At 41.3% G+C, this 26,298-nt stretch overlaps 1 protein-coding gene across 7 annotated transcripts in view; it reads left to right on the top strand.

The window, feature by feature from the left end:
* The window catches only part of LOC121269562 (opioid-binding protein/cell adhesion molecule-like), a 1,143,507-nt gene that overhangs the window by 1,099,180 nt on the left and 18,029 nt on the right, over positions 1-26,298 (top strand). For 5 of the 7 annotated variants that reach the window (XM_041174257.1, XM_041174256.1, XM_041174254.1 and 2 more), the window contains one exon: positions 15,464-15,499. The exons of the other annotated variants lie outside the window; for them this stretch is intronic. In XM_041174257.1, the coding sequence (XP_041030191.1) occupies positions 15,464-15,499 (36 nt within the window). The remainder of the gene's footprint in view (positions 1-15,463; positions 15,500-26,298) is intronic. 7 annotated transcript variants of the gene reach the window in all.

Raw genomic sequence — 26,298 nt, 5'->3', positions numbered from 1 at the left:
CCATTCTTAATTAGCACATTTGTTTAGATAATATCACCAACTTCGACACCTATGTGTTCTTTTGTTCTGTTGTCTGTGACATCTTTTGATGATCTGCTTCTATCACTGCTTTTGCCTACAACCACACCACTCCCCTCCACTTCTCTCTCCCCACCCAACCCAACCCAACCCAACCCACCCTCCCCCCCACCCCCCCCAACCTTAAACCAACTTATATTTTACCTCTTCCCGGGATTCACCTAGTTCTGTCGAAGGGTCATGAGGACTCGAAACATCAACTCTTTTCTTCTCCACCGATGCTGCCAGACCTGCTGAGTTTTTCCAGGTAATTCTGTTTTTGTTTTGGATTTCCAGCATCCGCAGTTTTTTGTTTTTATTAAGGCGGTGAAGAAAGCATGTGGAATGCTTTCTTTTATTCGGTGAGGTATTGCAGACAAAATCAGGGATGTAATGTTGGAACTGGATAATATGCTGGTTGGACCACGGCTGGAATTTTGTGCACGGTTCTGGCCACCACTTTACAGGAAGGACATAACTGCCCCGGCGAGAGTGCAGAGGAGATTTACAAGAATGTTGCCAGGGTTTGAAAATTGCAGTTATGAGGAGAGATTGGATAGGCTGGGTTTGTTTTTCTCAGAAGAGAGGAGGCTAAGGGGTGACTTGTACAAAATTCTGAGGGGCCTAGATAGGGTAGACAGGAAAGACTTACTTCCTGTAGCTGAGGGGCCAGTTACCAGGGGGTATGGATTTAAGGTGATTGGTAGAAGGATTAGAGGAAACATGAGGAAAAGCTTTTTCAACCAGAGGGTGGTGGGCATCTGGAATTCACTACTCAAATTGATGGTTGAGGCTGAAACACTCAACTCGTATAAAAGGTATCTGGATCTGCATCTGTAGTGCTGTAACCTGCAAGACTATGGACCAGGTGCTGGAAAGTGGGATTAAAATGAATGGCTAATTTATTTTTTCCCTTTTTTGGCTGGCACAGACACGATGGGCTGAATGGCCTCTTTCTGCCCCATAACTTTTCTATGGTTCTGGAAATCTAAATATAGTGCATCCACCGGCTACCCTTTATCATGTTACTTCTTCAAAGAACTATGATAAATTAGTTAAACATGATTTCCCTTTCACAAAACCATGTTGACACTCTGTCTGATTATGTTGAATTTTTCTAAGTGTCCTGCTGTAATGTCTTTAATGATCATTCTAATATTTTCCCTATGACAGATGTTAAGCTAACTGGCCTGTAGTTTCCTGCATTATGTATCTATCCCTTTTGAATAAAAGAGTTACATTCTCTATTTTCCAATTTAATGAAACTTTCCTCAAATCTAGGGAATTTACAAAAATTAAAACCAACGCATCAACTATCTCAATAGTCATTTCTTTTAAGACCCTAGGATGAAGTCCATCAGGACCTGGGGACTTGTCAACCTGCAGCTCCAACAATTTTCTCAGTACCACTTCCCTGGCGATTGTAATTTTCCTGAGTTCCTCACTCCCTTCCATTTCCTGATTTACTGCTATTTCTGGGATGTTACTTATATCCTCTATAGTGAAGACCGGTGCAAAATACAGGTTCAATTAATCTATCATCTCCTTATTTTCTGTTATTAATTTCCTAGGCTCACTTTCTACAGGACCAACGCTCGCTTTGTTAACTCTTTTTAAAAATATTTAGAGAAACTCTTACGATCTGTCTTCATATTTCTAGCTAACTTTCCTTCTTCCTCTAATTTTTCCTTCCTTATTTATTTTTTGGTCATTCTTTGCTTACTTTTTATATTCTGTCCAATCTTCTGACCCACTACCCATCTTTGTGCAATTATATGCTTTTTCTTTAAGTTTGATACTAATTTAACTTTTTTAGTTAACCACAGGTAGTGGGCCTCTCCTTGGATCTTTTCTTCCTCATTGAAATGTACCTATTCTATGTATTCTGTAATACTTCCTTAAGTGTCCATCATTGCATCTCTATTGATTTATCCCTTAACCTAATTTTCCAGTTCACTCAAGCGAGCTGTGCTTTCACACCCTCATGACTGCCCTTACTTAAGTTTAAAATACTAGTCTTGGATCTACTCTTCTCTCCCTCAAACTAAATGTAAAATTCAATCATATTATGGTTTCTGCTACATAAGGGTGCCTTCACTATGAGGTTATTGAGAAGCCCCATCTCGTTGCACAATACCAGGAATGTTATAGCCTGCTCTCTGGTTGGTGCCAGAACATGCTGTTCTAAGAAATTATTCTAAAAACATCCTATGAATTCCTTAAGTAGGCTATTTTTTCCCATCTGATTTTCCCAGTCTATATTCAGATTAAAATCCTCCATTATTATCACCGTACCTCTCTGAAAGGCTCCCATTATGTCTTCCTTTATACCCCATCCTACCACATGGTTACTGTTAGGGGGCCTGTACACCACTCCCACAAGTGACTTCTTGCCTTTATCATTTCTCATCTCTACCCATACCATTTCTACCTCTTGATTTCCTGAATTTAGCTCATCTCTTTCTAATGTGCTAATACCATCTTTAATTAACAGAGCCGCCTCTCCAACTTTTCCTGGCTTCCTGTCCTTTCTAAATGTCATGAACTCTTCAATATTCCAGCCCCAATCTATGTCATCCTGCAGCCATGTTTCTGTGATAGCTATCAGGCCATACATATTTATTTCTATTTGTGCTATTAGTTCATCTGTTTTGTTTTGAATGTTACATGCATTCAGATACAGAGCCTTTATACTTGTCCTTTTATTATTTTTATAACCTCTAGTCTTATCTGCTGATTTACTTTTAGATTTGTACTGTCTGTCCCTTTCTGTTATTGTCTGTTTATCATTTCCTGCATTAATACCTTTCTCTCTTGTCCTTTCTCTACCCTTTGATTTACTACATCTTTCCAAATTTGATCCCTTGCCCCACTGCTTAGTTTAAAACCCTCTCTACTTCCCTAGTTATGCAGCTTGTGAGATCACTAGTCCCAGCGTGGTTCAGGTGTAGACTGTCCCAACGGTACAGCCCCCACTTTTCCCAGTACTGGTGCCAATGCCCATGAACCAGAACCCACTTCTGCCACACCAGTCTTTGAGCCACGCATTCATCTCTCTCATTTTATGTACCCTGTGCCAATTTGCATATGGCTCAGGTGATAATCCAGAAATGATTAACTTTGAGGTTCTGCTTCTTAATTTAGTGCCTAGCTCCTCATACTCCCTGTGTAGAATCTCTTTCTTCGTTTTACCTATATACGCTTTGGTGTGAAAAACAGAAAGGCAGAGTATTATTTAAATGGTGATATGTTGGGAAATGTGGATCTGCAAAAGGATCTGGGTGTCCTTGTACACCAGCCAGTGAAAGTAAATAGGCAGGTGCAGCAAGCAATTAGGAAGGCAAATGGTATGTTGGCCTCCATTGCAAGAGGACTTGAGTTTAGAAGTAGGGATGTCTTACTGCAGTTATACAGGGATTTGGTGAGACCACGCATGCAGTTTTTGTCTCCCTACATAAGAAAGGATATACTTGCCATAGAGGGAGTGCAGTGAAGGTTCACTAGGCTGATACCGGGGATGGCAAGACTGTCGTATAGGGAGAGATTGGTTCAACTGGGCCTGTATTCACTAGAGATGAGAAGAATGAGCGGGGATCTGATTGAAACGTATAAAATGCTAACAGGGCTAGACAGACTGGATGCAGGGAGAATGTTTCCCCTGGTTGGGGAGTCTAGAACCAGGGGCCACAGTCTCAGGATACAGGGCAGACTATTTAGGACTGAGATGAGGAACAATTTCTTCACTCAGATGGTGGTCAACCTGTAGACGTCTCTACCACAGAAGGCTGTGGAGGCTGGGTCACTGAGTATATTCAAGAAAGAAATTGATAATATTTTATGTATTAGGGGCATCAAGGGGTATGGAGAGAAAGCAGGAATATGGCATTGAGATAGAGGATCAGCCATGATCATATTGAATGGTGGAGCAGGCTCAAAGGGCCGAATGGCCTACTCCTGCTCCTAGTTTCTATGTTTCTGTGTTTCTGTCTATGTCCTATATGGACAAGACAACTGGATCCTCCCCTCTCATTGCATGTTCCCCTCCAGCCCTGAGCAGATATCCCGAACCCTGGCACTGGGAAGGCAACACAACCATTTGGACTCTCGCTCCTTGCTGCAGAGAACAGTGTCAATTCCTCACTATGTTGTCCCCCACTAACACTACAATCCTTTTTGTTCTGCCATTTGAATGGCGTCCTGTACCATGGTGCTATGGTCAGTCAGCTCATCCACGCTGCAGCTCCCACTCTCATCCAAACAAGCGGAGAGAACCTCAAACCTGTTGGACAATTGCAAAGGCTGAGGCTGCTGCACCGCTGCCCTCTGGGTTCCCTTACCTGCCTCATCCACAGTCACACCCTCCTGTCCCTGACCACTGACTAAATCAGAAGACCCTATCCTAAGTGGTGTGACTGCCTCATGGTATAAAGCATCCAGGTAACTTTCCCCCTGTCTGCTGTGTTGCAGCATCTGCAGCTCAGCCTCCAGCTCAATGACTCTGAGCTGAAGCTCCTCAAACCACAAACACTTACTGTAGATGTGTTTGTCCTGGATCACACTGACATTCAGGAGCTCCCACATACTGCAGCCTTGACACATCACCTGTCCTGCCATTCTTAATGTGTTTTAATTAATTACTTAATTATATTATTTGCTTATTTATTTTCATTTTATTAACTTTACCATTGGTTTGTATACTATTTTAAACCTTAGGACTGGAATAGACCTTAACCACTTATCAAACAGCCAGTTCCTTTCTCTGTAATAGAGTTAGCACCTCCTTCCCCTCCTCACCAAACCCACCCTCACCCCCTACCAGGGCCACTCGGCGCTTGACCTTGTTACAGCCTTTGTCCAAATATGAACAAAAGAGCTGAACTCGAGGTGAGATGAGAGTGTCTATCCTTGACATCAAGGCAGCATTTGATTGAGTGTAGCATCAAGGGACCCTAGCAAAACTGTAATCAATGGGAATCAGGGGAAAAACCTTCCACTGGTTGGAGTCATGACTAGCACAAAGGAAGATGGTTGTGGAGGTCAATCATCTCAGTCCATGGACATTGCTGCAGGCAATGGAGCGAAAGTTCCTGGAATGTGTTCAAGATAATTTTCTACAGCGGTAAATTTCCAATCCAGTGAGAGGGAAGGCACTGTTGGAACTGGTTCTAGGGAATGAGTTGGCCCAGGTAGATCAAATGTAAGTGGAAGAGCATTTAAGGAATAGTGACCATTGTATAATAAGGTGTACGTTGGCAATAGAAAAGGACAAGGAACAATCCAGAGCAGGAATAATTAATTGTGGGAAAGCCAACTTCAGTGGGATGGGAATGCCTCTGAACTGCATGAGTTTGAATCAAGTGTTGGCAGAAAAGATAGTGGCTGAACAATAGGCTACCTTCAAAGAAAAAGTTTTGCAGGCAATGTCAAGGTATATTCCCTTGAAGGGGAAAGGTAGGACAAGTAAATCTAGAGCACCCTGGATGATGAGAGAGATAGACGTAAAGATGAAAAGGAAGAAATGTGTGTACCACAAACATTAGGTGGAAAAATACAGTGGAGAATCAGGCTGAATATAGAACGACCAGTGGGGAAGTGAAAAAACTAGTAAGAAAAGCAAAGAGGGAGCATGAAAAGATACTGACAGCTAATATAAAAGCAAATCCAAAGCTCTTCTATAAACATATAAACAATAAAAGGGTGGTAGAATGAACTGTAGGGCCGATTAGGGATAAAAAAGGGGACTTGCAAGTGGAAGCAGGAGAAATAGTGGAGGTATTAAATGAGTACTTTGCATCTGTCTTTACAAAGGTAGAAGATGCTACCAAGGCTGAGGTGAGAGAGTAGATAACTGGTACACTAGAATCATTTATAATTGAGCAGGAAGAGATTTTAGAAAGGCTGCCTTTACTTAAGGATCGGATGAGATGCATCCAAGGGTGCTGAGGGAAGTGAGAGTGGAAATTGCAGAGGCACTAACGATAATTTTCCAGTCTTCCTTAGACATAGGGGCTGTGCCTGAGGACTGGAGAACTGTGAATGTTCCACCCTTGTTCAAAAAAGGGCGCAAAGATAAAGCCAGCAACTGCAGACCAGTCAATTTGATGTCAGTGGTAGGGAAATATCTGGAAACAATAGTTCAGGACAAAATCAGTAGTCACTTAGACAAGTGCAAGACGATTAAGGAAAGCCAGCATGGTTTCATTAATGGAAAATCATGTTTAGCTAACATGCTGGAGTTTTTTGAGGAGGAAACAGAGACGGTCACTAGGGGCAATGCTGTTGATGTGGCGTATATAGATCTTCGAAAAGCATTTGATATAGTGCCAAACAAAAGACTTGTGAACAAAATTTTAGCTCATGGAATGCAAGGGAGAGTAAGTACTTGGATAAGAAATTGGTTGAATGACAGGAAGCAAAGAACAGTGGTTGATGGATGTTTTTTTCGGATTGGAGGAAGGTTTGGAGTGGAGTTCCCCAGGGGTCAGTGTTGGGACCCTCGCTCTTCATGATATATATTAATGACCTAGACTGTGGTGTGCAGGGCATGATTTCAAAATTTGCAGATCCGAGGATTGGAAACATTGTCAATTGTGATGGGGATAGTCTTGAACTTCAAAAGGACATAGACAAGTTGGTTGATTGGGCAGACAAGTAGCAGGTGAAGTTCAGTGCAGAGAAGTGTGAGGTGATTCATTTTGGCAGGAAGAATATGGAGAGACAGTATAAAAGAGAGAGAGAAACTCTAAAGGAGGTGCAGGGACGGAGAGACCTCCATGTGTATGTACATAAGTCATTGAAGCTGGCAGAGCATGTTGGGGGAGCAGTTAATGAAGCATATAGTATCTTAGGCTTTATTAATAGGGACATTGAATAAAAGAGTAAGGAGGTCATGTTGAACTTGTATAAGACACTAGTTAGGCCTCATCTGGAGTACTGTATCCAGTACTGGGTGCCATACTTGAGGATGGATATGAAGGCATTGGAGAGAGTACAGAGGAGATTCACAAGAATAATTTCAGGGATGAAGAACTATAGCTATGAGGATAAATTGGAGATGTTGGGACTGTTTTCCTCGGAGAACAGAAGGCAGAGAGGAGATTGGTATAGGTATTCAAGATCCTGAGGGGTAGGGACAGGATAAATAGTGAAACACTGTTCCCACTCAAGGGAGCATCAAGAACTAGATGGCATAGATTCAAAATACTTGGCAAAAGGAGCAAAAATTATGTGAGGTTTTTTTTTCACCCAGAAGGTGGTTGGAGTCTGGAATGAACTTCCTGAGAGGGTAGTGGAGGCACAGTCGATCGAGGTATTCAAAAAAGAATTGGATGGCTATCTGAAAAGAGAGAATGTGCAAGGTTACAGGGATAAGGGGGGGAGTGGGGCCAAGTAGAATGTTCTTTCAGAGTGCCAATGCAGACTTGATGGGCCAAATGGCCTCCTGCACTGTAAAGAAGAGCCCCATCCACCAGCTTTTGTGTCTCCCATTCCTAAAACTATAATTTATTGTTGTAAAAACCCATCTGGCTCGCTGATGCCCTTTAAGGAAGGAAATCTGCTGTTCTTACCCAGTCTGGCCTACATGTGACCCCAGACCCACAGCAATGTCGTTGACTCTTAACTGTCCTCTGAAATGGCCAAGTCACTCAGTTCAAGGGCAGTTAGGGATGTCAACAAATACTGTCCTTGTCAGCAATGCCCACATCCCATAAAAGAATAAAGAAAAAGTATTATTGTTGGAAAGGTGCATAATTACAGCAGAAGATACCAGCAGCATCACCTGTGAACAGAATGCCACACTTACAATCCACAATATCTGCTATAGAGTTATTTTTATAAGGATGATACATAGGTAAACCCAATAGTCTACAATGGGCTAAAAACAAAAAACTGCGGAAGCTGGAAATCCAAAACAAAAACAGAATTACCTGGAAAAACTCAGCAGGTCTGGCAGCATCTGTTGAAGGGTCATGACGACTTGAAACGTCAACTCTTTTCTTCTCCGCCGATGCTGCCAGACCTGCTGAGTTTTTCCAAGTAATTCGGTTTTTGTTTTAGTCTACAATGGGCTTGCAGCTCGCCACCAACATGATTAACGTCATGTACCCTGCTTGTTCATATCAGGAACCCCTGACTTTAAACAAATACTGATTTGTATAAATATTTCCCTGTATTCATTCAGGCACAGCAAGCACTTGTTAAAAAAAAGTCTTTGGTAGTGGCAGCTGAGGAAGAAGATTTAAGCACAGCCCTGGCCATCTGCTTCATTCTTACTTTAAATGTTGTTCTATTTAACAGAGCCCCATAGAAACGTGGGTTCTAGTTTAGAGCTGTTTGGTTGGCTATTGCGTTGCCAGTTCTCAGATTGCGCAGAATAGTAAAATAAATTGTGCCATATAAGCTTTGGGGGTTGTGATGTTCCCAGACAGGATACTGTTTCCCTAGAATGAGTGGCAGGGGGCAAATTACATCCCAAAACATGTACATGGCTATGTACCATCCTCATCAGTAACTGAGCAATTTTACCCAGTGAATTGCTGATCTATTATAGACCAAAGAGATAATAGATTCAATTTCCAGTTTTTACTGAGATAACTGTGGTTTCACAGTTTTCGAGGACTTGTTGGCCTTAATGCTCTAATAATAGGGAGGAGAACGTCAGTCAAGATTCAGTATCCTGATCATTAGCCAGAAACCTTGGTGAAAGTGCTGAAATGGGGACATTGGCTGAAGACAAAATCATCCTCTGCTGTTTACCTGTTGACATACACTGTTAAGGCTCATCAAGCCTTGGGTGAGGGCCAAGAGGACAACCAGTGTGCATGGAAACATCGTCTTATCAAATTCAACACTTTCAGGAGAGGAGGACCAAAAATTGTGACGGAAATGTGGAAAAAGGAACATTTCAATTTGAAATTCAGTATTGCTGATATTTTTGTCAGCTTTGTGAAAAAGCATGGCATCTGCAAATGAGCTAATGTGGACCTAATTCTCAACCTGCACACATTCTGCTATTGCTGCCAGAATTGTGTAGCAGTATTTACAGCAGCGGACCAGGCTATCACAGGTTGATGTCAATTTATATTATCAGTTTAAAAACAATTTTCATGTCGAGGATTTTTTGATTCAAAAAATGCTGGTCAAATGCAAATGAACAGTTAGTTCCTGAATGAAGTTTGGGGTAAATCAACATTTGGTTAATATGTTTTATCCTTACTTAAAATGTTCTTAACAGTAAAAACCATTTTTTTAAATTCCTAACAATTTATAATATATCTAGCTTTTTCATTGCATTCTCCTGGCTCCCTAAGGCTTATGAGTTATCAGCCCAGATATTTCTGTAGTTTTCCATTATATATTGCACTGGATGGATATTACATCTGATTTATTTTCACAACGTTATAGTTTTACTTTGCCCTGACTGTATTGATATAAATTATGTTGGTTCTATTAATGCATCAAATGTGATGCTCTGATTATCAGAAGCACAGATGCCTTGATTGGTGGATGTGCAATAATAATGAAGGGTGGGTTCTGTACTCTAGCCATTCATTAGTTTTGTATTTCCTTGTGTTTTCCATTGAAATCTCCAAGCTCTCATGTATTTTTTTTAATAACCTAAATTGTATTAGCAGGAAAATTGCGCTGGAAGAATTCCATGTTGCTTGGTGTGTTGCTGGAAAACACATTAGCCATTCAATCCCATTTCACACACAATGAGTTAATTTGCACTCCATGCCAATTTATTAGCACAATGGGGTTTCAAACATCAATATGATGAGTTTTATGGAGGTTATTGAAAAGTAGTTATGTTGCAAGTTCTCCATTGATGCAGCACAGTTTTTGCGCAGTATAACCATCAGTGGTTTCACAGTACTTGGACTCCACATTCTTATGATGAATGTGCAATTGGTGTGAAGCTTCCTTTTTTAAGACTTTGAAAATAAAGTTAACAAGATCCAAAATAATCAACTGGATCACTTGTACATTATAATATTAAGCGCATTTGACAGAATTTCAGTTAGTGCAGGACTGACTATAAATGGCACTACAGGCTCACACTTCTGAAAATCACACAGTAAAATAAAAGACAACTTTCTTTCAGCTAAGCAATTAAGATCTGAATAGAAACCCTGGAAATCAAGCATGTACATTTCTGTGATTATTTAGATTTCAAATTGTTTCTCTGTGCAAAAATGGACTGCAGTGATAGTCAGTGAAAACCTGGCAACTAAGAGGAGAGGAACAGAATATCAGTGATTTAAAGCTGATATTTGAACAGCAGAGGCAACAGCGACAGTAGTGGAAACAACTTCATGTTCTTAGCAGGTGGCAAAAGTGATGAGATGTACTGAGGGCTTTCTCTGTATTAGGAACAAAACCTTGCTTCAAAGTCCTGCAGTGATTGAGAAACCAAGGCTCAATATGTTCAGAATTAATTTTGTCAACCACCAACATTAATGTTGGGCATCAATTAAAACATAGTGGTTTTGCTAAATGTATTCAAGAAGCTTCTGAGCACACTCAGCTTGGCAAATTTTAAACCAAAGCAGGCAGGGTTTCCTGGCTTGTTGCAATTCCGTGTCATCCCAGCTCCCAGTTCATCTTTATTGTAGAATTTTATCTGTATCATTCCTCAAAAATAGCTCTGTTGAGAAGGTCATAGCAGATGCTGTGCACAGCAAGTATGTCAGTCTGTTGGCTGATTCTTCTAGTAACAGCTTAGACTCTCAGACCCTGTTACTTTAATTGCTCACCTCCCCAGGAGAACAATCCCTCCCACCGAACATCTGTTTTGTTTTTCTAAGACCGCTTGTTTCACCTTACAAAAGTGGAAAGTTAACAAACGATATTGACTGATGGTTCACTCTTTACCTACACACCCTTCCATCCCTAGCAAGTGCAGTAAAAATATTTTCCCCTACACATAACGGGATAAATTTATCAATTCTACAACCTGAGGACGCAGCTATTCTCAAAGGGAGCTTAGGTTGAGGAAGGGGCTACAGCAGCGTAGCACTGATTTTCTGACCCAACCTCCCTTCAAGCACAGCTTCAAACTGAGGGCACAAAATCAGTTAACTTTTATCTTTGATTTTTGCGGTCAGATTTTGAGCATCGCTGTCAAACCGGTTCTGTTTCTGGTTCTCCCGAAATATTCTTTCTTCCAAAATGATTTCCCCATATCACCAGATATTGTACAGGCAAAAATGCCCCACCATATTAAGCTCTTTGAACCCCCATTTCTCTGTCGAGCTGTGGTGCTTAAGGAAGCAGCGTTTCAAACACTAAGTGGGGGACATCATCTGCCCCTGTTTTCATTTCAGCAGCTGCTGAAAAATACCCTTGCTCCACCCACCCCCAAAATGTTACTAAAATCATTTTATTTAACTCTCTCATTCCAATTTTTTTTTCCTGCCAAAATTCTCCCCTCCTGAAGAAGTTGCCTTTACCACATGACTATTATTGAAGTGTGCACCTTGTGGTGAGTGCCCACAAGTTAAGTGACAGCAGAGGCTATTTACTGAGCCCAGACCTTGAGTCACTTGATGTTCTCTCTCACACAAGGAAAGGAATTACCAAACTCTTACAACAGGGATAAATTGTCAGAAAAATGAACTGTTGCTGAGCCAGGGTGTTGAGGTCAGTTGTGGTGCTTATCACATTTACATGGTTTACATTAGCAAATTCAACACAGGAACTGTTTGATCCTGGGAGTTATCTGGTTGTATGGTTTAGCTACAGGTTGGATAAGTTTAATGGGCCCTCAGGGGAACCTTTCATCTTGGAAAACTAGTTCCCCACCTTTTGGTTCTCTTTCTTTTATGCGGCATTATTCCTGTTAAAAAGATGGACAGTCAGCCAGCTCCCAGGCTTCTGGTTGTTGTTTTTTGTTGTATATAGTGGATGAGAACTGTGTGAGTGGCCAGGTTTGACTCACCTAATGATGTTTCCTACTCCCATGTGGGGCTGATCCTCAGACTCAACTTGCCTCTTGCTGATATTCCAGCCAAGGCCAAAAACATGGTACACTGCAGTCAAAAACCTGCTTCCTAACATTTAGTGGCACGGAACTATGGTGTATCTTAACCATTCCATAAAATCTTAAGATGAACAGAAAATACTGGAAAACAAAAACAGAATTACCTGGAAAAACTCAGCAGGTCTGGCAGCATCGGCGGAGAAGAAAAGAGTTGACGTTTCGAGTCCTCATGACCCTTCGACAGAACTTGAGTTCGAGTCCAGGAAAGAGCTGAAATATAAATACTGGACATGCTCAGCAGACCTGGCAACATCTGTGGGAAGAGTTAACCTTTCAGGTTGATGTCATCCCAGTTCCAACGAAAGGGCATCAACCTGAAGCATTAATTTTGTTTCACACCCCACAGATACTGCCAGCCCTACCTACCCATCGTTTTCTCTTTTCTGTTTCAGGTTTCCAGCATCCACAGTATTTTCCTTTCATTAGATTTCCCCTCTGTGGATGTGGCTCTCTGTACAGCTCCCTCAGTCTTGAGAGCAAGGTGCTCCACATCCAGATCTACAATTATTGTTGCTAGGAAATTTGGGAAACAGAAGTGCTATCACTTTTCCATGACTTTTTTCACTCTCACTCCCAACGTAACACTTCACTGTTTCCCGATTCCCTATCTAATGTCAGAGATTACTCAGCCAAGGTAAGCGAGTTCGAATGTCAAACAGGCTTAGTACAAGCAATAGGAGCCTTCTAGTTGGGAGTGTGAACTGCTGAAAGCTTGAACCGCTGGGGAACCCTGAGGAATAATACTAATCAGAACTGTTATTTCCAACCTATTGAAAGAATCCATCAAGGGATTCTTCAAAACCAGAGGAAGTCAGACATATGAATTAATGATTACAACACACAATAGATGTAATGCTGAATTGCATTTCATTGTACATCTAACACAGAAAAAGAAGGATAATGTCTTCTTGAAAAGTGATTGCAAAGCTTTCATTTGTTTCCAAACACAAATCGATTCAGAACATCCGGGCCATTGTGTTATTTTGATCTGATGACAGTGTAATGAAATGTTACAGGCGCCTTATAGCAAAAGACAACCATCAGGACTTTTGCATAAAAATTAATTCTCCTTAAACAAAAATTCTACCTCAGCAAGTAATGTTATCCTTGTGATGAAAGGAAAAACAAACTGTGGTGGTTAAAATTTTACGGTGTATGTCGAAAAGTTCCAGGGGTAGAAATTCATCCGGGCCCAACAGTATGTACCCAAGTTGAGTTGGCCCAAAATTGGGCTATAGGTGAGCTGCCAAAACATTTCGCACCTTCGCAGCTAAACTCACCCGTTTTAGCAAGCAAATTTCCTGTTATTTGCTTTGCAGCAGCATCCCTCAGGTAAAGAGGAGGAGAGTGAGAGCCAAGGGGTTGTTTTGTGACAGACCCCCTACTGGCTCCATGTTGAATTTGCAAGCTTTTTGCTGGCCATTGCTTTGCTTCTTCCCTCAGCCCTCTAATTTCCTTTCCCAACTCCAGGAATCTTTGTTATGACCTTGAGCATGGGACAACCTCTGGTGCCTAAAGCTCGCCATAGGACTAAACGAATCGGAGACCAATTTCCCAATGTTTATCACCAGCCTCTTTAGATGCTTGCACCACCAGGATCATGCTCATGTATCTAAAGAGGCTGGCAACAAAATGATGGGAAATTGGTCTCTTTGATTGATCTCCACTGTGTTGTACCAGACACCTTTATGTCCAGTATTGTTATTTTGGAGTCACTGCTACCCTGAACATGATTGTCCCCCTACCTCACACTTGCTGCTCTGTCACAGTGAAGCTGAGGCCTGACCTCATTCCTTCCTTTCTTGTTATTTGCATGTCTGTTATTATTTAGTTGCGTGCTACATACAGGCTTGTGTTTGGGAGGCCCATGACAACATCACCTCCATGCGTATTGCGGCACCGATGATGTCCCTTCGCCTCACCCCATCTCCCCCCCGAACTACATTGCTGCTGATTTGGGGTCCGGTAATGTTGACCTCTGTCGGTGGCCATCCGGACAGTTATGGGGGTGGAAAAGGAATGTAAAAGATAGTAACTCCAGGCTATGGTCAAACAAAAAAAAACTGGCCAACAGGATTTGTGCACACCCTTCAACCCAGAAGACAATCTGGTAACATGGTAGCATTAAAGTCAACAACAACAATGTAACACCGGAAGTTGCTGGGAAAAGCATCATGGCTGCAATCTGGAACAAGTCCCCCTCCTGGCCTCCTAATGAAATGCAATTAAAGACCCTATCAAGCATTAATATATTACAAATTTTAACTTGATGTGAGAATAATTAACAGATTTTACAAAAACAGTTTACTTGGCAATAATCTGTGTACACTACAGTGTATTTATACAGAAATAGCAAGAACAAAACAGAAAACTCTATCTGGGAAATAACCCTGTTTGTTTGTTGGTTATTAATGCTTTAGATATTGAGAATGTTGAGTTAGGCTTGAGATGGCCTCACCACAATCTTCCAAAACATTTACAGATAACTTGGCTTTTAAAATTAACCAATAGAGAGATCTTTGTTTGGAAATTTTCATGTTACTCCTTATAATGCTGGCTTTGTTTAGGTACGGTGCACAGAATAATTCTTAACATTTTGCATTTTTCAGGGGGAACTGATTAAAGTATTGCAGAAATTGTTTGCAGGTTCCTAACAGCTTCTCCCCCACTATGTCTCCCTCCTTTACGACGAAAAATAAAATGGAGTAAAAACTGCTTTTGTGCTCTAAAGGATTATTTTACCTTTAAATCTGCTATCAGCAGCAGCCCTGTGTTGCTGTCACTGGCACGTAGAGTGCAAACTCCACTGTACTGACAATACCTCAGGCACAATTATTCCAGGGTGAGTTACAGCCAAAAGCAGCTCAAATTGCTCTCCCCACTGGCAGCCAATAAGTGTACGTCAAAACCAGTGGCGCACTGCAAGAAAGAAACAGGGAGACCAGCACTGGTAAAACACAGGCCTTGCCAAACAATGCTCTATCAGTGCCCTAACCCACAAACTATCATTAGTGAAGTAGTCTGAGCAGGGTATCACTCAATTGCATTGCCAGTACCACTGACAAGAATGAGCAGTTTGTCAGGGAAATGATGTGATATGCATGGCGTGGTTATAATTGTTGAATTCATATTCTTAACCCCTTGCTGCCACTTCAATGGTGACTTCTCCCCAGTCAACCCCACAATGCGCCACCATGAACAAATTGTAACCTTCATTCTGTTTCAGGTTCATTTGATTGCATGTGTGTTGTCACTAGCTTCACTTATACTGCTCAGTGCCATGATTGTAAGGATATGTAAACTGTATTTTTTGCATTTCTTTCCCTTCCCTGCTTTCCCCTTCACCATTTCCTCCGATTATAGAAGTAAGTGAGCCTACGAGCTCGACCCAGATTCAAGGTCAGTACGGAGCACTGTCATTTCTGTGGCTGCATCTCCTTTTCTCTACTGCATGAGGGAGGGGACCTCTTTCAGCACTGTCAGGGGGTTTATTCAATCAGAAGTGAAATATTTGTTTTAAAGTGTTGTCTGGAAGCAAAGAATCAACAACAACTTGCAGTTTATTGTCAACATCTTGAGAATAATGTCTTACTAATTGCAACAAGAGGAGTGGAATAATGGTCTTCAAAAAATACAGTATCACTTTGAACAACAGTTGGATACTGAAGCCAAATTCATCTGTTGTATGGGCTGACCTCATGTCTGCCACTTCCTGAATTGATGTCTTATGTAATGCAATGCCAAGATTCAATAAATTATTTCCTCACTTTTCATCCTTTACCAAGCGTTGATGGGCAAGTTAGCTAAGTTCTTCTTGTCTGCCTCCCACTGTTTCAAATATCATGCAATCCATTAGAATGCAAGGAAACTCATTAAAAGGGAAACCGAGTCCAGCAAAATGGAATAGTTTGATCTGCAGCTGTTTTGTAGGATTAGTTTTTTTTTACCCAAGCCTTAATTTATGACCTATCAGCTTCTGTTTAAAAGAACCCTGTTTAATTGTGAAGGATAAATTGGGATTTTGATTATTTATAGGGGAAGGATCTGAACTATTATCAATTCAAGTGATCCAGCAGACATAGGGATCTATATTGTTAGCGTGTCAAAAATAATTTCAATTAGGCAATCAAAGGAAACTTGACCTGCTCTCTACAAATAAAAAACAGCAAAAATACTTGTTAAGTAAAATATAAAATATTGTAAGAAGTGAATACAACAATCTATCTTTGAAAGGGAATGAGTGCATCTGAAGGAATCTTAAGAATCATTCTGGTTCTGTTAAATTGATTCATGTGCATCCACCATAAAAAGGACCAACTTCAGTTCCTTCTCTGAGAGAAAAGCTCAAAGGAATCTATAACTTATTAACCCGAAAATTTAGAAGTTTAATGTTTTGATTCTGTTTTTGGCACATTCATAGACTTTATGTGAAGATGGGATAAAACAACCTTTTTCCTCCAAAAATTCAAAGTTCCAAGCAGTCCAACAGAACCCCTGGGCACTTTGCAAATTTGGTTTGACATTACATTGGATTAAGCACTCAGAGAATGAGGCCTCCCTCACCCCCCACTCCCCTCATCTTCCCACCCCCACATGCCTCCACAACCCATATATCTTTAGTCTGCAGCACTTTAAGAAGGCGCTCACTGTCACTTTCTCATGTTCAATTAGGGATGGGCAATAAATGCTGGCCTTGCCAGTGATGCCCACACGGCGTGAAAGAATAAATTAAAAAAGGTAAGGTTGGCCCTAACTCCAGATTTACGCTGCAGGTTTAATGTTAGTGCAAGATGGAAATCACTTTGCACAGATTCTTGCCCTAAAGATATGTTAAACAATCAGGGAAGATGAAATAAGAGTCAAGCTCTTAAATTAAACAAAATTCTTTCATAATAAACAGAGCAATATTTTATTTTTTCTGAAGTAGGGTTTATGAGTTCAGTGTATTGGTTTGGATGAATTGGAAAAACAACAGTAAAGTGACCTCATTTCACAGTAAGCTCATTTCACTGAAACTGCATCTCCTACTTCATCACCTCAGAGTAAATTCCTCTCCATTTAATGCTCTGGTCCTCCTGGGAGTTGGGCTTTGTGAGAAGGAGAAGCAGAAATTATGTTTCAGTTGTCAGTTCAGCTTGCTCTGTTGAGAAAAAAAATCATATACAAAATCAATAATGTTTCACTTTATATGTCACCTGCATCTTGCACTTAATGCTTATCAAAAGCACATTACCCCAACCTATAAAAAATTACCAGTTGTTTAGTAACAGTATGAAATAAATCATTTAAAAAAATTAGCACCTGAATAATCCAATGAGAATTAAATATGGTTCATGTTAAACTATTCAGAGATTGGTACTAAATACAAACTACTGGAATATTTTGTTAAACCTTAGTTTATTACATGTAAATCATGTTATGCTTTATTACCCAATGTTTATCAAGAGTTGTAAATTTTTATTTACAGCTATACAATGATCTTTCTAATCAAAATAGTAGAGGCAACTTTTAAATGAATCTTGTGTTAAATAATAATCATGTAAAGAATTTTCATTATTTTCCAGTTTCTGTGCATTTGTAGCTGGTAGTAGTCGAGCTTAGAAGGAAGGGAACATGTACTAATAAAATAATTACTGTCAAGTTAGTTCTATGGAAGTTAACATATTCATTTACTTATCTGTCAAAAATCATTGTTTGCTGCTGAGGTAGAGGTGATTATTTTTCACATTTTAGATAGCTATTCTAGGTTTTTGCATGAACTTTCCAAAGATATGTAGTTAAGCTACAAGGGTAGCTTATTCAGGATAATCCACCAAATAGCTGCTATTCTTTTAAGGTTCCGAGTTAGGATATTATGGCTTTGGTTAACGCACAGTTCAAAATTCTGATGGACAAATTTTTAAAAAGAAAAGTATTATCACTCCAATTGTTGACACAAATTATCCTATATGATAGACTCCTGATCGCTGTGCCATTAGGGAGAGGTAGCAAATTGGGCAAAGAAGGAAAGTATACTGAATGAGGCAGACCAGATCATCATCGTGTGGCCATGATCAGGAGGATCCAGCACACCATTCACCAAAGCCTAGTTACTTTCCAACTCTATTGAATAAGAGATATTTTTATATTTAATGTTACTGAGGAAAATGTACCTTGCTGTATTTTTTTAGACCATTTCTAGCACTGAAGTTCCTCTACCCATTACCCAAACATCATTTAAAAAACAATAGTTGCTGTTCTTGGTCCAAGCAAAAAATTTGCTTTTCTTGATCCAGGCTTCAATTTTATCTGCAAATTAATTGTGAGAAAACTGTGCAAGTTAGTACTCTGACAAGTGCTCCCTTTGTAGAAACAGATGCAATTAATTGGACTTGCCAGTATTTAGGATAAACTAAAACTTGCAAGAAAGCAGTCAGTGTTCATGTCAAGTCTCTTTATCTGCTAATTTAACAGAGGCAATGGGCCGAATCTTCCTCTGGGCTCTGGAAAACCCAAACCTTCACAGCTCTCAAACTTCACACTTGACCCATATGCGACTTCAGGCACCATTTTGTCTTCACACACCAGAGTTAGATTCGCAGCACAGTTTGAGTTGCACTGCAGTTTGTGAGGAGTGTGGGTGTAGAAGTGGGCTAATTAGAAGGCCCGTCTTGAATCTCCAACACAGCATTCCAGCACCCAAAATTATTTAAAGACGCCCAAAATCTCACCCCTCATCCATCCCCATATCAGCCCATGCCCCATCAGATTGCCCTTGTCACCACATGCCACCTCAGCCTCTCTTCCCCCTCAGATCACCCATGCCACCTCTATTCCCCCATGTACTCTCTATACCCAGTATGCAATATGTACACTACTCAGATTCCATTCAATATTAATGGGAAAGGTTTTACATTATTTAGGGAAAAATGAACCTCTAACCAGATAAAAAAGCCTCCATATCACTGACACTGAGAAAAAAGAGTATCCTGTCATGTGAAAAAACAGCCTTGTAATATTTGTAATCCAATTACCTTGTGTCACCACACCGGAAACTACATCAAAGGGATAATCTGTTGTTACAGCTTCTTGAAACTGTCATTCAGTCTCAGATGAATGGAACACCTACATTAACACTTGAAACTCAGCCAAGCATTGATAATGATCACAGCTGTCCAAACAATAGACTGCTTTATGGGAAGGAAAGAACGGAAGATGCTCATTTCAATTTCAAAGCAGAATCCTTTTCAACAAATGTAAGGGAGCAGGTGATTAGCTATTTTTCAAATGTAGATTTTTTTCAAGTGTCAAAACCAGGTTTTGTTTTAAGTTGCCAGAGCCATTGAAATCAAAGTAGACAAGATGACAGCACAGACTGACAGGACATGTGGTAACATTTTTCACTGCATTATGCTGCTTTCTCCATTTGAAAAGCACTGCAATGCATGTGAACAAATACACAAGACTGGTCAATGTAAGGGTCAACGTCCCTTTAAACATCGATTCCTATGATGAACCACTGCATTAAAAATGCAACTACATTACAATGTAACACTTATTAATGACATTAGAGATGTGAAAATACTCACACTTACCTTTCAGAAAGCTCCAGGCTCTTCAGCAGGCTTCGCATTTTTGTTACAAACTCTCAAACCTGGTGTGCTTTTAACGAGCTTTCAAAATCCCATACCACCAGCCGAAAATGATGTGCGGGAGGAAATCCAATTTTCGTCTCCATTTAAAATGGGCAACCCAATCTTAACACGGGTGTGTGCGCGTGTGTCTTTGCACACTTGCCATTTCTACCCAGTCAGAGGAAAATGGCATAGGGTCGGAAATGCAGTGGAAAATCAATTACCCCCCTCAAAAAAAAAAGCTAAGTGCGGCTGTTTACGCACCAAAATGCACCTCTGCTTCCAATTGAAAATTCGGCCCAATAAGTAATTTAAAATAATAAACAGCAGACAAAAGAATTTCATATGAATGCATCAAGCTTTCATACATTAATATTGTGCAGCACAATTTCACTCTAATTATTTCTGCTATTTTGTTTTCTTTACCTTCACTATATAACATGCCTTCACTGGAGGAAGAGGTTCCCCATTTTTAAGCCTTTGTTAAAGATAGTGAAAAAGACACAGTTGCTGGAAATGTACTAGGGTGGCATGATTTTGCATTTATTTAATATCTTCTGTCATTGGGATACCTATTTGTCATCAGTTTGCATCTGAAAGCAGGAATGTAGTTGCATGGCATTGCATGCTGGTGCAACATTGTGCTATCTCACACCACCATGCATGCCGGACTTTGGACAACAAGGAAAATCATTTGGTTCAGAACAGGAAAATGGGATCAATACAGTCAAGCCACTTCAGTATACTTGGCTATATTCCAACTATTTCTAGTTCCAAAATCTGATTGAAATTCATGGTAATGATACCCTGTCAGTGCAGAAAGTGGTACCCCAGGTGGTGTGTTTGTTGCTGTTCAACTAACCAATTATTTTGTTCCATTTCTGTCTGTCCTGTCAATCTCATGGGGCCTGGGCACATTCTGCTTTTTATCTTCTTTCATTTTCATCATGTAAGTAATCATATAATCTTCATTATATCCCATTGTTACTCCATTCCATTCCCTAGTCACCCAAAATAGGATAATTTGCAAGGACAAAAAAAATTTCAGTTGCTAAAGAATAATTACATTCCACATTACTCTTGGATGGAGTGTGCTTTAGCTTACATTAATGGTTAATTAGGTGAAGAAAAATAATAAAGCATCTCTTCCTGACCTATGAACTCAGGCTTGTTTATCTTTGACCACCAGGATTACTTTCTTTGATGAAAGCTATTGGAGTTGTGTTTTCTTTATTTGTTTATTAAAAAGAGACAGTACTGCCTTTTCATAAATCCACAGGCTATCTCGTTCAGTGCTTAATATGTTCAGTTTCTTAAATGTAGTATTAATAGACATATGATTTGCATACTTTGACTATTGTATAAATATATATGTATGGTATTAAATTATTTAATCAGTTTGGTATTGGTCAGCTAACATGTAATACATAATTGCCTTGTAATTAAAGGAGACTTGCTGTATACTTATTTTTTGATCATTTTTAAACATGTTCGTTAGCCTACAACAAGCATTGCACTAAATTGGAAGATAACTGGAATGAAAGGAGTCCTGTCTCTTTAAGAACTGTTGCCATGGTAGAATTTGTTCACATGAATTGGTTTCTGCATGTTCTATCCAGTGAATAGAATGCCAAATCTTGTTAACCCTCCTTTTCTCCCCACCATCTTAAAAAATAAATTTTGTATCACTGGAATATAAAATGGCTGACAATGTATAATCAGGCCGAGGACTCAAATTCCGCTTGGATATGTCATTGCTGTATAATTGTGTAGGTGGCGATTATACAAAATAAATACATTATTGTAATCCATTTACGTGATCACAGTTACTGGTTATAGATGCCCAATCAGTGACTTATTCAGATGCTGAGATACAGGCAGGAGAAAGTCAAACAAAATAAAACATTTAATTTCCCAAGTGCAAATACTCCAGACTGATGTATGTCAATTAAAATAAAAATATTTTGTGGGAATGTAGCATTGCTGATTCCATTATGTAGCAAATAAATAAGAATTTGCAAGTAAGTGCAGATTAAACATTTCCTTATTTGACTTCAACAGATGTCTGATTATTTTATCAGAATATTATAAGTAAAAGGAAATAATCCAGGGATATCATGTGAAGTCCAGAGCCACAGCACCATGCTCACTAGTTTATTCCCACTGTCAGTTTCAGTACCTTTTTTAGTCAAGTTTGCTCTTCAATTCTCCCCAACCAATATATCAGGTTTGCAACCATAAACTTCTGAAAATACAATACTAATTAGAAAAGGTGAGTCACCTAATTTGATTTAAAAAAACACAATTTATAGTTGTTCCTGTCCATTTTCTTTGACCGTTACATTTTCTCTGTAACCCCTGTTCTATAAAGTGAAGTAATGTGTAATGAAGAGTCGAAATCATTGGTCCATAACTTCCGTTCCTTGGGGAGTCAGACCTGGGGGATACCCCTAAGATATACTTAGGGCCCACCTGCCCCCCAGAAGTCCATGAGGCACTTGCTGTGCTGTCCAAACTTCCATTGGGCAATCGCTCTGCAATGGGAACCATCTGATGCTGCAACTTAAATCACAAAATTCGCATGGTCCTGACTGTGTTACAGCAGTGATTACCCAGAAAAAGTTAGAAGAATTAAATGCATTTATAACTTTTGGGTAACTATAGTACTGACCCACCCTGACCCCAGGACCTTAAGGCTGCCCCGCTTCCCGCCCCCCAACCCTCTTCCTCCCTCCCCACCCTGCCCCGACTACCCCCTCTTCTTCCTGACTAATCAACCCTGTCTCTCCACCCCACCGACCCGTTTCCCCACGGAACCCCCCAACTGCCCTTCCCACACCCCCTGTCAGTGGAATTCCCAAGCCTGGTTGTGAAGAAGACACTAAGACTAGGATGCTTTGGTGGACTGTTTATTGCTTGTCACAGGGCTTGCTTCTCCACTCTAACACCCTCACGCCAGTGCTGGCTGACACTTCTTTATATACACATATGAGTATAATTAACTATTGAATACCCAACATCTGCTCACCTTATTACCTTAAACTATGAGGTATTTAACATCCATCAACAGAACCTGTAAGAGATGAACATCCCTGACTTCCCTTTCCACCTCCCCGCAGACCACCCCACTGACCATCCGACCCACCCCCAGCCCCAACCACTGACAACCCCCAGCCACTGACCACCACACCCCACCGATGCCACCCGCTTACCTTATAACTCACCTTCTCCCTGGCTTCACACAGTGACTGGACTTCTAAGCTTAGTTGCTTCACGGCAGCTTGTGCCGCATAAAGGCGGCATGGCTTCCTTACCTCCAACGCAGCTGCCTTCAGGAATCCACTGCACTGCACCTTTCTCACCCGGCCCAAGTTGCGAAATCAGGCTAGAAAGGTGTGGCTGCATTTTAGGATAAGTAGCTAGGAACGGAGTGGCAATCTGACTCTGATTGCCACTCCACTGAAGTTAAACATTTGCTGTGTAATATTCCAGAGAATGTGGCTTCTTATTCCTTCTGCCCTATTTTAATAAGCTCTATGTTATATAAACACATTTTCCAGTGGACTGCAGCTAACCGTAGTTGTTAAACATGTTGGACGAGAAATTGGTTTCTTGAGCAGCTGTTTTTTAGGTGCCATAAAGTGCCTTAGAGCCCCAAATTGGTATTTGTGACGCAAGCATTAGTATGTGCAGTGAACGTCTGACAGAAGTATGCAGAGCAGGCAGATCATGATGTCCGTTAGCATGTGGTGCTGACTTGACATCGAGGCTCCAGCCAATCTGTGCCTCACACAGCGAAACATGTGTCCAGCAGCATGAGGGACGCCCTCCTCCACCAGCACCCCCACCCCATCCCCCAACAACTATTTAAAGGGATCATCAACTACTTACAGGTTCCTGATGTTGCCACAGCTTTACAAGTTTTTATTGCTTTCTATTGTTTCAAGTTGCAAAGGTCTACAGGGAATAACGTGTCAAGTGCTGAAGGGTTTTTCTGCTTTTCTGCACAATCCAGTTGCTCCCAGACGATGCGCAAGTAAGCATTCCCCTCGGAACACAGCGTGACTTGGAGAAGAAATAGAGGACCAGCTGCTGGAAAGGGAGGAGGAGGATGGGGAGGGGGCTTTCAGCAGGAGGCTACATCCACCCAGAGTGTTCAGGGAATTAATCTCCTACCTGAACCTCAGCGAGGAACAATGAGGGGGACAGCATTCAGGTTTGGGTCAAGTCGTAGGTTAAAGCGTGCCTCCTATTCACCTATCATTTCAGATTTAACTCTGGATTGCCAAGTTTCCAGAGCCATAAGAAATCTATTGGCCAAAGGGAAGTGACGACTGTTGGATCCAAGAGCTAGTGCCTTTCCACTAACCCAGTGGATCTAGCTTGCCTGCCTCAACAACACTCCACAATTAGACGCAGCACCCCAACCCTTCCTAACACCCCCAACCACCTCCACCCCCACCCACCCAAAGACTCTGGCCCTCTCAAAGCCCTATGACTTTACCACAACATAAGCAAGGAGCTCTAGATTCAGCAATACCACCTTTTTCCTTTGTAGGGACATGTCTACACTGTGCCCATAGGATCTCACCTTTGAATGCCTCCCACTGATTTGACAGTTTTTCTTGTAATAGCTGTGTCCAGTCCACTCTCACCAGCTCACCTCTCAGCTTTGTAAAATTTGTCTTCCCCAATTTAGAATTTTTACTCCAGTTCTATCATTGTCCTTTTCCATGATGATGCTAAATCTAACTACATTATGGTCACTACGTCCAAAATGGTCCCCCACTGCTACTTCATCCACTTGCCCAGCTTAATTTCCTAAGACTAATTCTAGAATTGCGCGCCCTCTCAATGGGTTTGTTACTTGCTGGCTAAAAAAGTTCTCTTGAATACAATTCAAGAATTTTGCGGCCTCTGTGCCCTTCACACTGTTCATATCCCAATTGATATTCGGGTAGTTGAAGTCCCCAACGATTACTGCCCTATTGTTTTTGTACTGAGAAATCTGTCGACATATTTGCTCTTCTAACTCCCTTCCACTATTTGGGGGTCTATAGTACACTTCTAGCAGTGTGGCTGCCCCCTTTTTATTTCTGAGCTCAATCCATATGGTTTCATTTGATGCTTCATTTAGTAGATCATGCCCCCTCACAACTGTAATTGATTCTTTAATGCTACAACCCCACCCGCCCAAGGACTCTGGCCCTCTCAGAGCCCCACGTATTTACCCCACCACCTGCCACTGAAAGTTCTGATTCCACTTGAAGACTCTGGCCTCTGCCAAAACTGGGGATTACAATTTCACCCCCTCCCTCTCCCCACTCCCCCACCACCCAAACTGTGGCCTCTGATCCCTCTCCTAAGATCCTGACAATCTCCAACCACCTCCCCCCACTCCCTCTTTCTACACCCCTTCCTGACCTGGTCATGCCTCAAACTTAGTGGGTCCAATGGCCTCTTCTTCATCCCAGCCTGACTTGAAGCCAAACCTGTTTACCTGGTCTACCTGGTCTTCAATAATGGTTTCACTGAAATCTGCCATAACTGTAACCTCAAAATAACGCAAGGACCGCTTTACCCGTGGCTATGAATGTGTTCATCGCGATGAACTTTTATGCTCCAGGCTGGAGCTGCAGATATTAACAACACCTCTCACAATTTGCCATCCACTGTTGTGTCTGGGAAGTCACTGGCATTCTCTATTCAAAGAGAGATAATTGCATTTCATTCACTCTTGCCAGAGATGAGCAGGCAGAGTGAGCATGTGGTTTCGCTAAAACTTCAGGCTTCATTATGATGCAGATTGCTATTGACTGCATGCACATCGATTTAGGTGCCATAAGTCATCTGTGTCCTATACCACAACAGAAAGGGGCTCCACTCCCTCTCCATCCAGTTGTGTGTTTATTCCCTGTGCTTTTTTCTGCCCTAGTGCTCTGACACAGTGCCACTCCAGTGGCTGCAGTTTGGCTGGTGGAAGGTTTCTGATTGCCAGTGGAGGAGAAAACATTTAGCGATCCTGGACCTGGGCCTGGAAGAACCAGCTCTAGACTAGAACATCTCAGCATGGGCTGCAGTCATCTGATGTGAGCTGGCTATCTGACAAGCAAGGGCAAAGGCACTGGAGAAGTAGCAGGTGTGGGAGTATGAATGGTGCCTTCCTGAGAGAAAGGGCAGCAGATTTTTGCTTCATCAGGATGCGCCTCATCGATTCTTGTAATCTGTTGGATTGCTGTGACACCCACAAGCTCCTTTGCAAATTGAAATCCATAGGCATGATACAACAGCCTATTCTTGCCTGAGACACTCTGAGCTTCCACTATTGCACACAGACATCGGGCAGCTGTTTCTTGTGCTGCATTGGAAGCTGTGAAATCGGCCATCCAACGCAGAATCATTGTTGGGTCCACAAGTGCACAACAGAAGTTTGCCACCACTTCCGGAAAGGATGGACTCCAATGTTTGCACATAGATCTATGTCAAGTTGGCGCTGGACTTCTCCACACTCCTTGATGTTGAACGCATGCTCATTTTGCAGGCTTCCCAATGCACCAAACATTCCCTTGTGCAGACCCATCAGTG

Source organism: Carcharodon carcharias, chromosome 25 (assembly GCF_017639515.1).
Source record: "Carcharodon carcharias isolate sCarCar2 chromosome 25, sCarCar2.pri, whole genome shotgun sequence".
NCBI classification, from domain to species: Eukaryota; Metazoa; Chordata; class Chondrichthyes; order Lamniformes; family Lamnidae; genus Carcharodon; species Carcharodon carcharias.
This window is presented reverse-complemented; position numbering and strand designations above follow the sequence as displayed.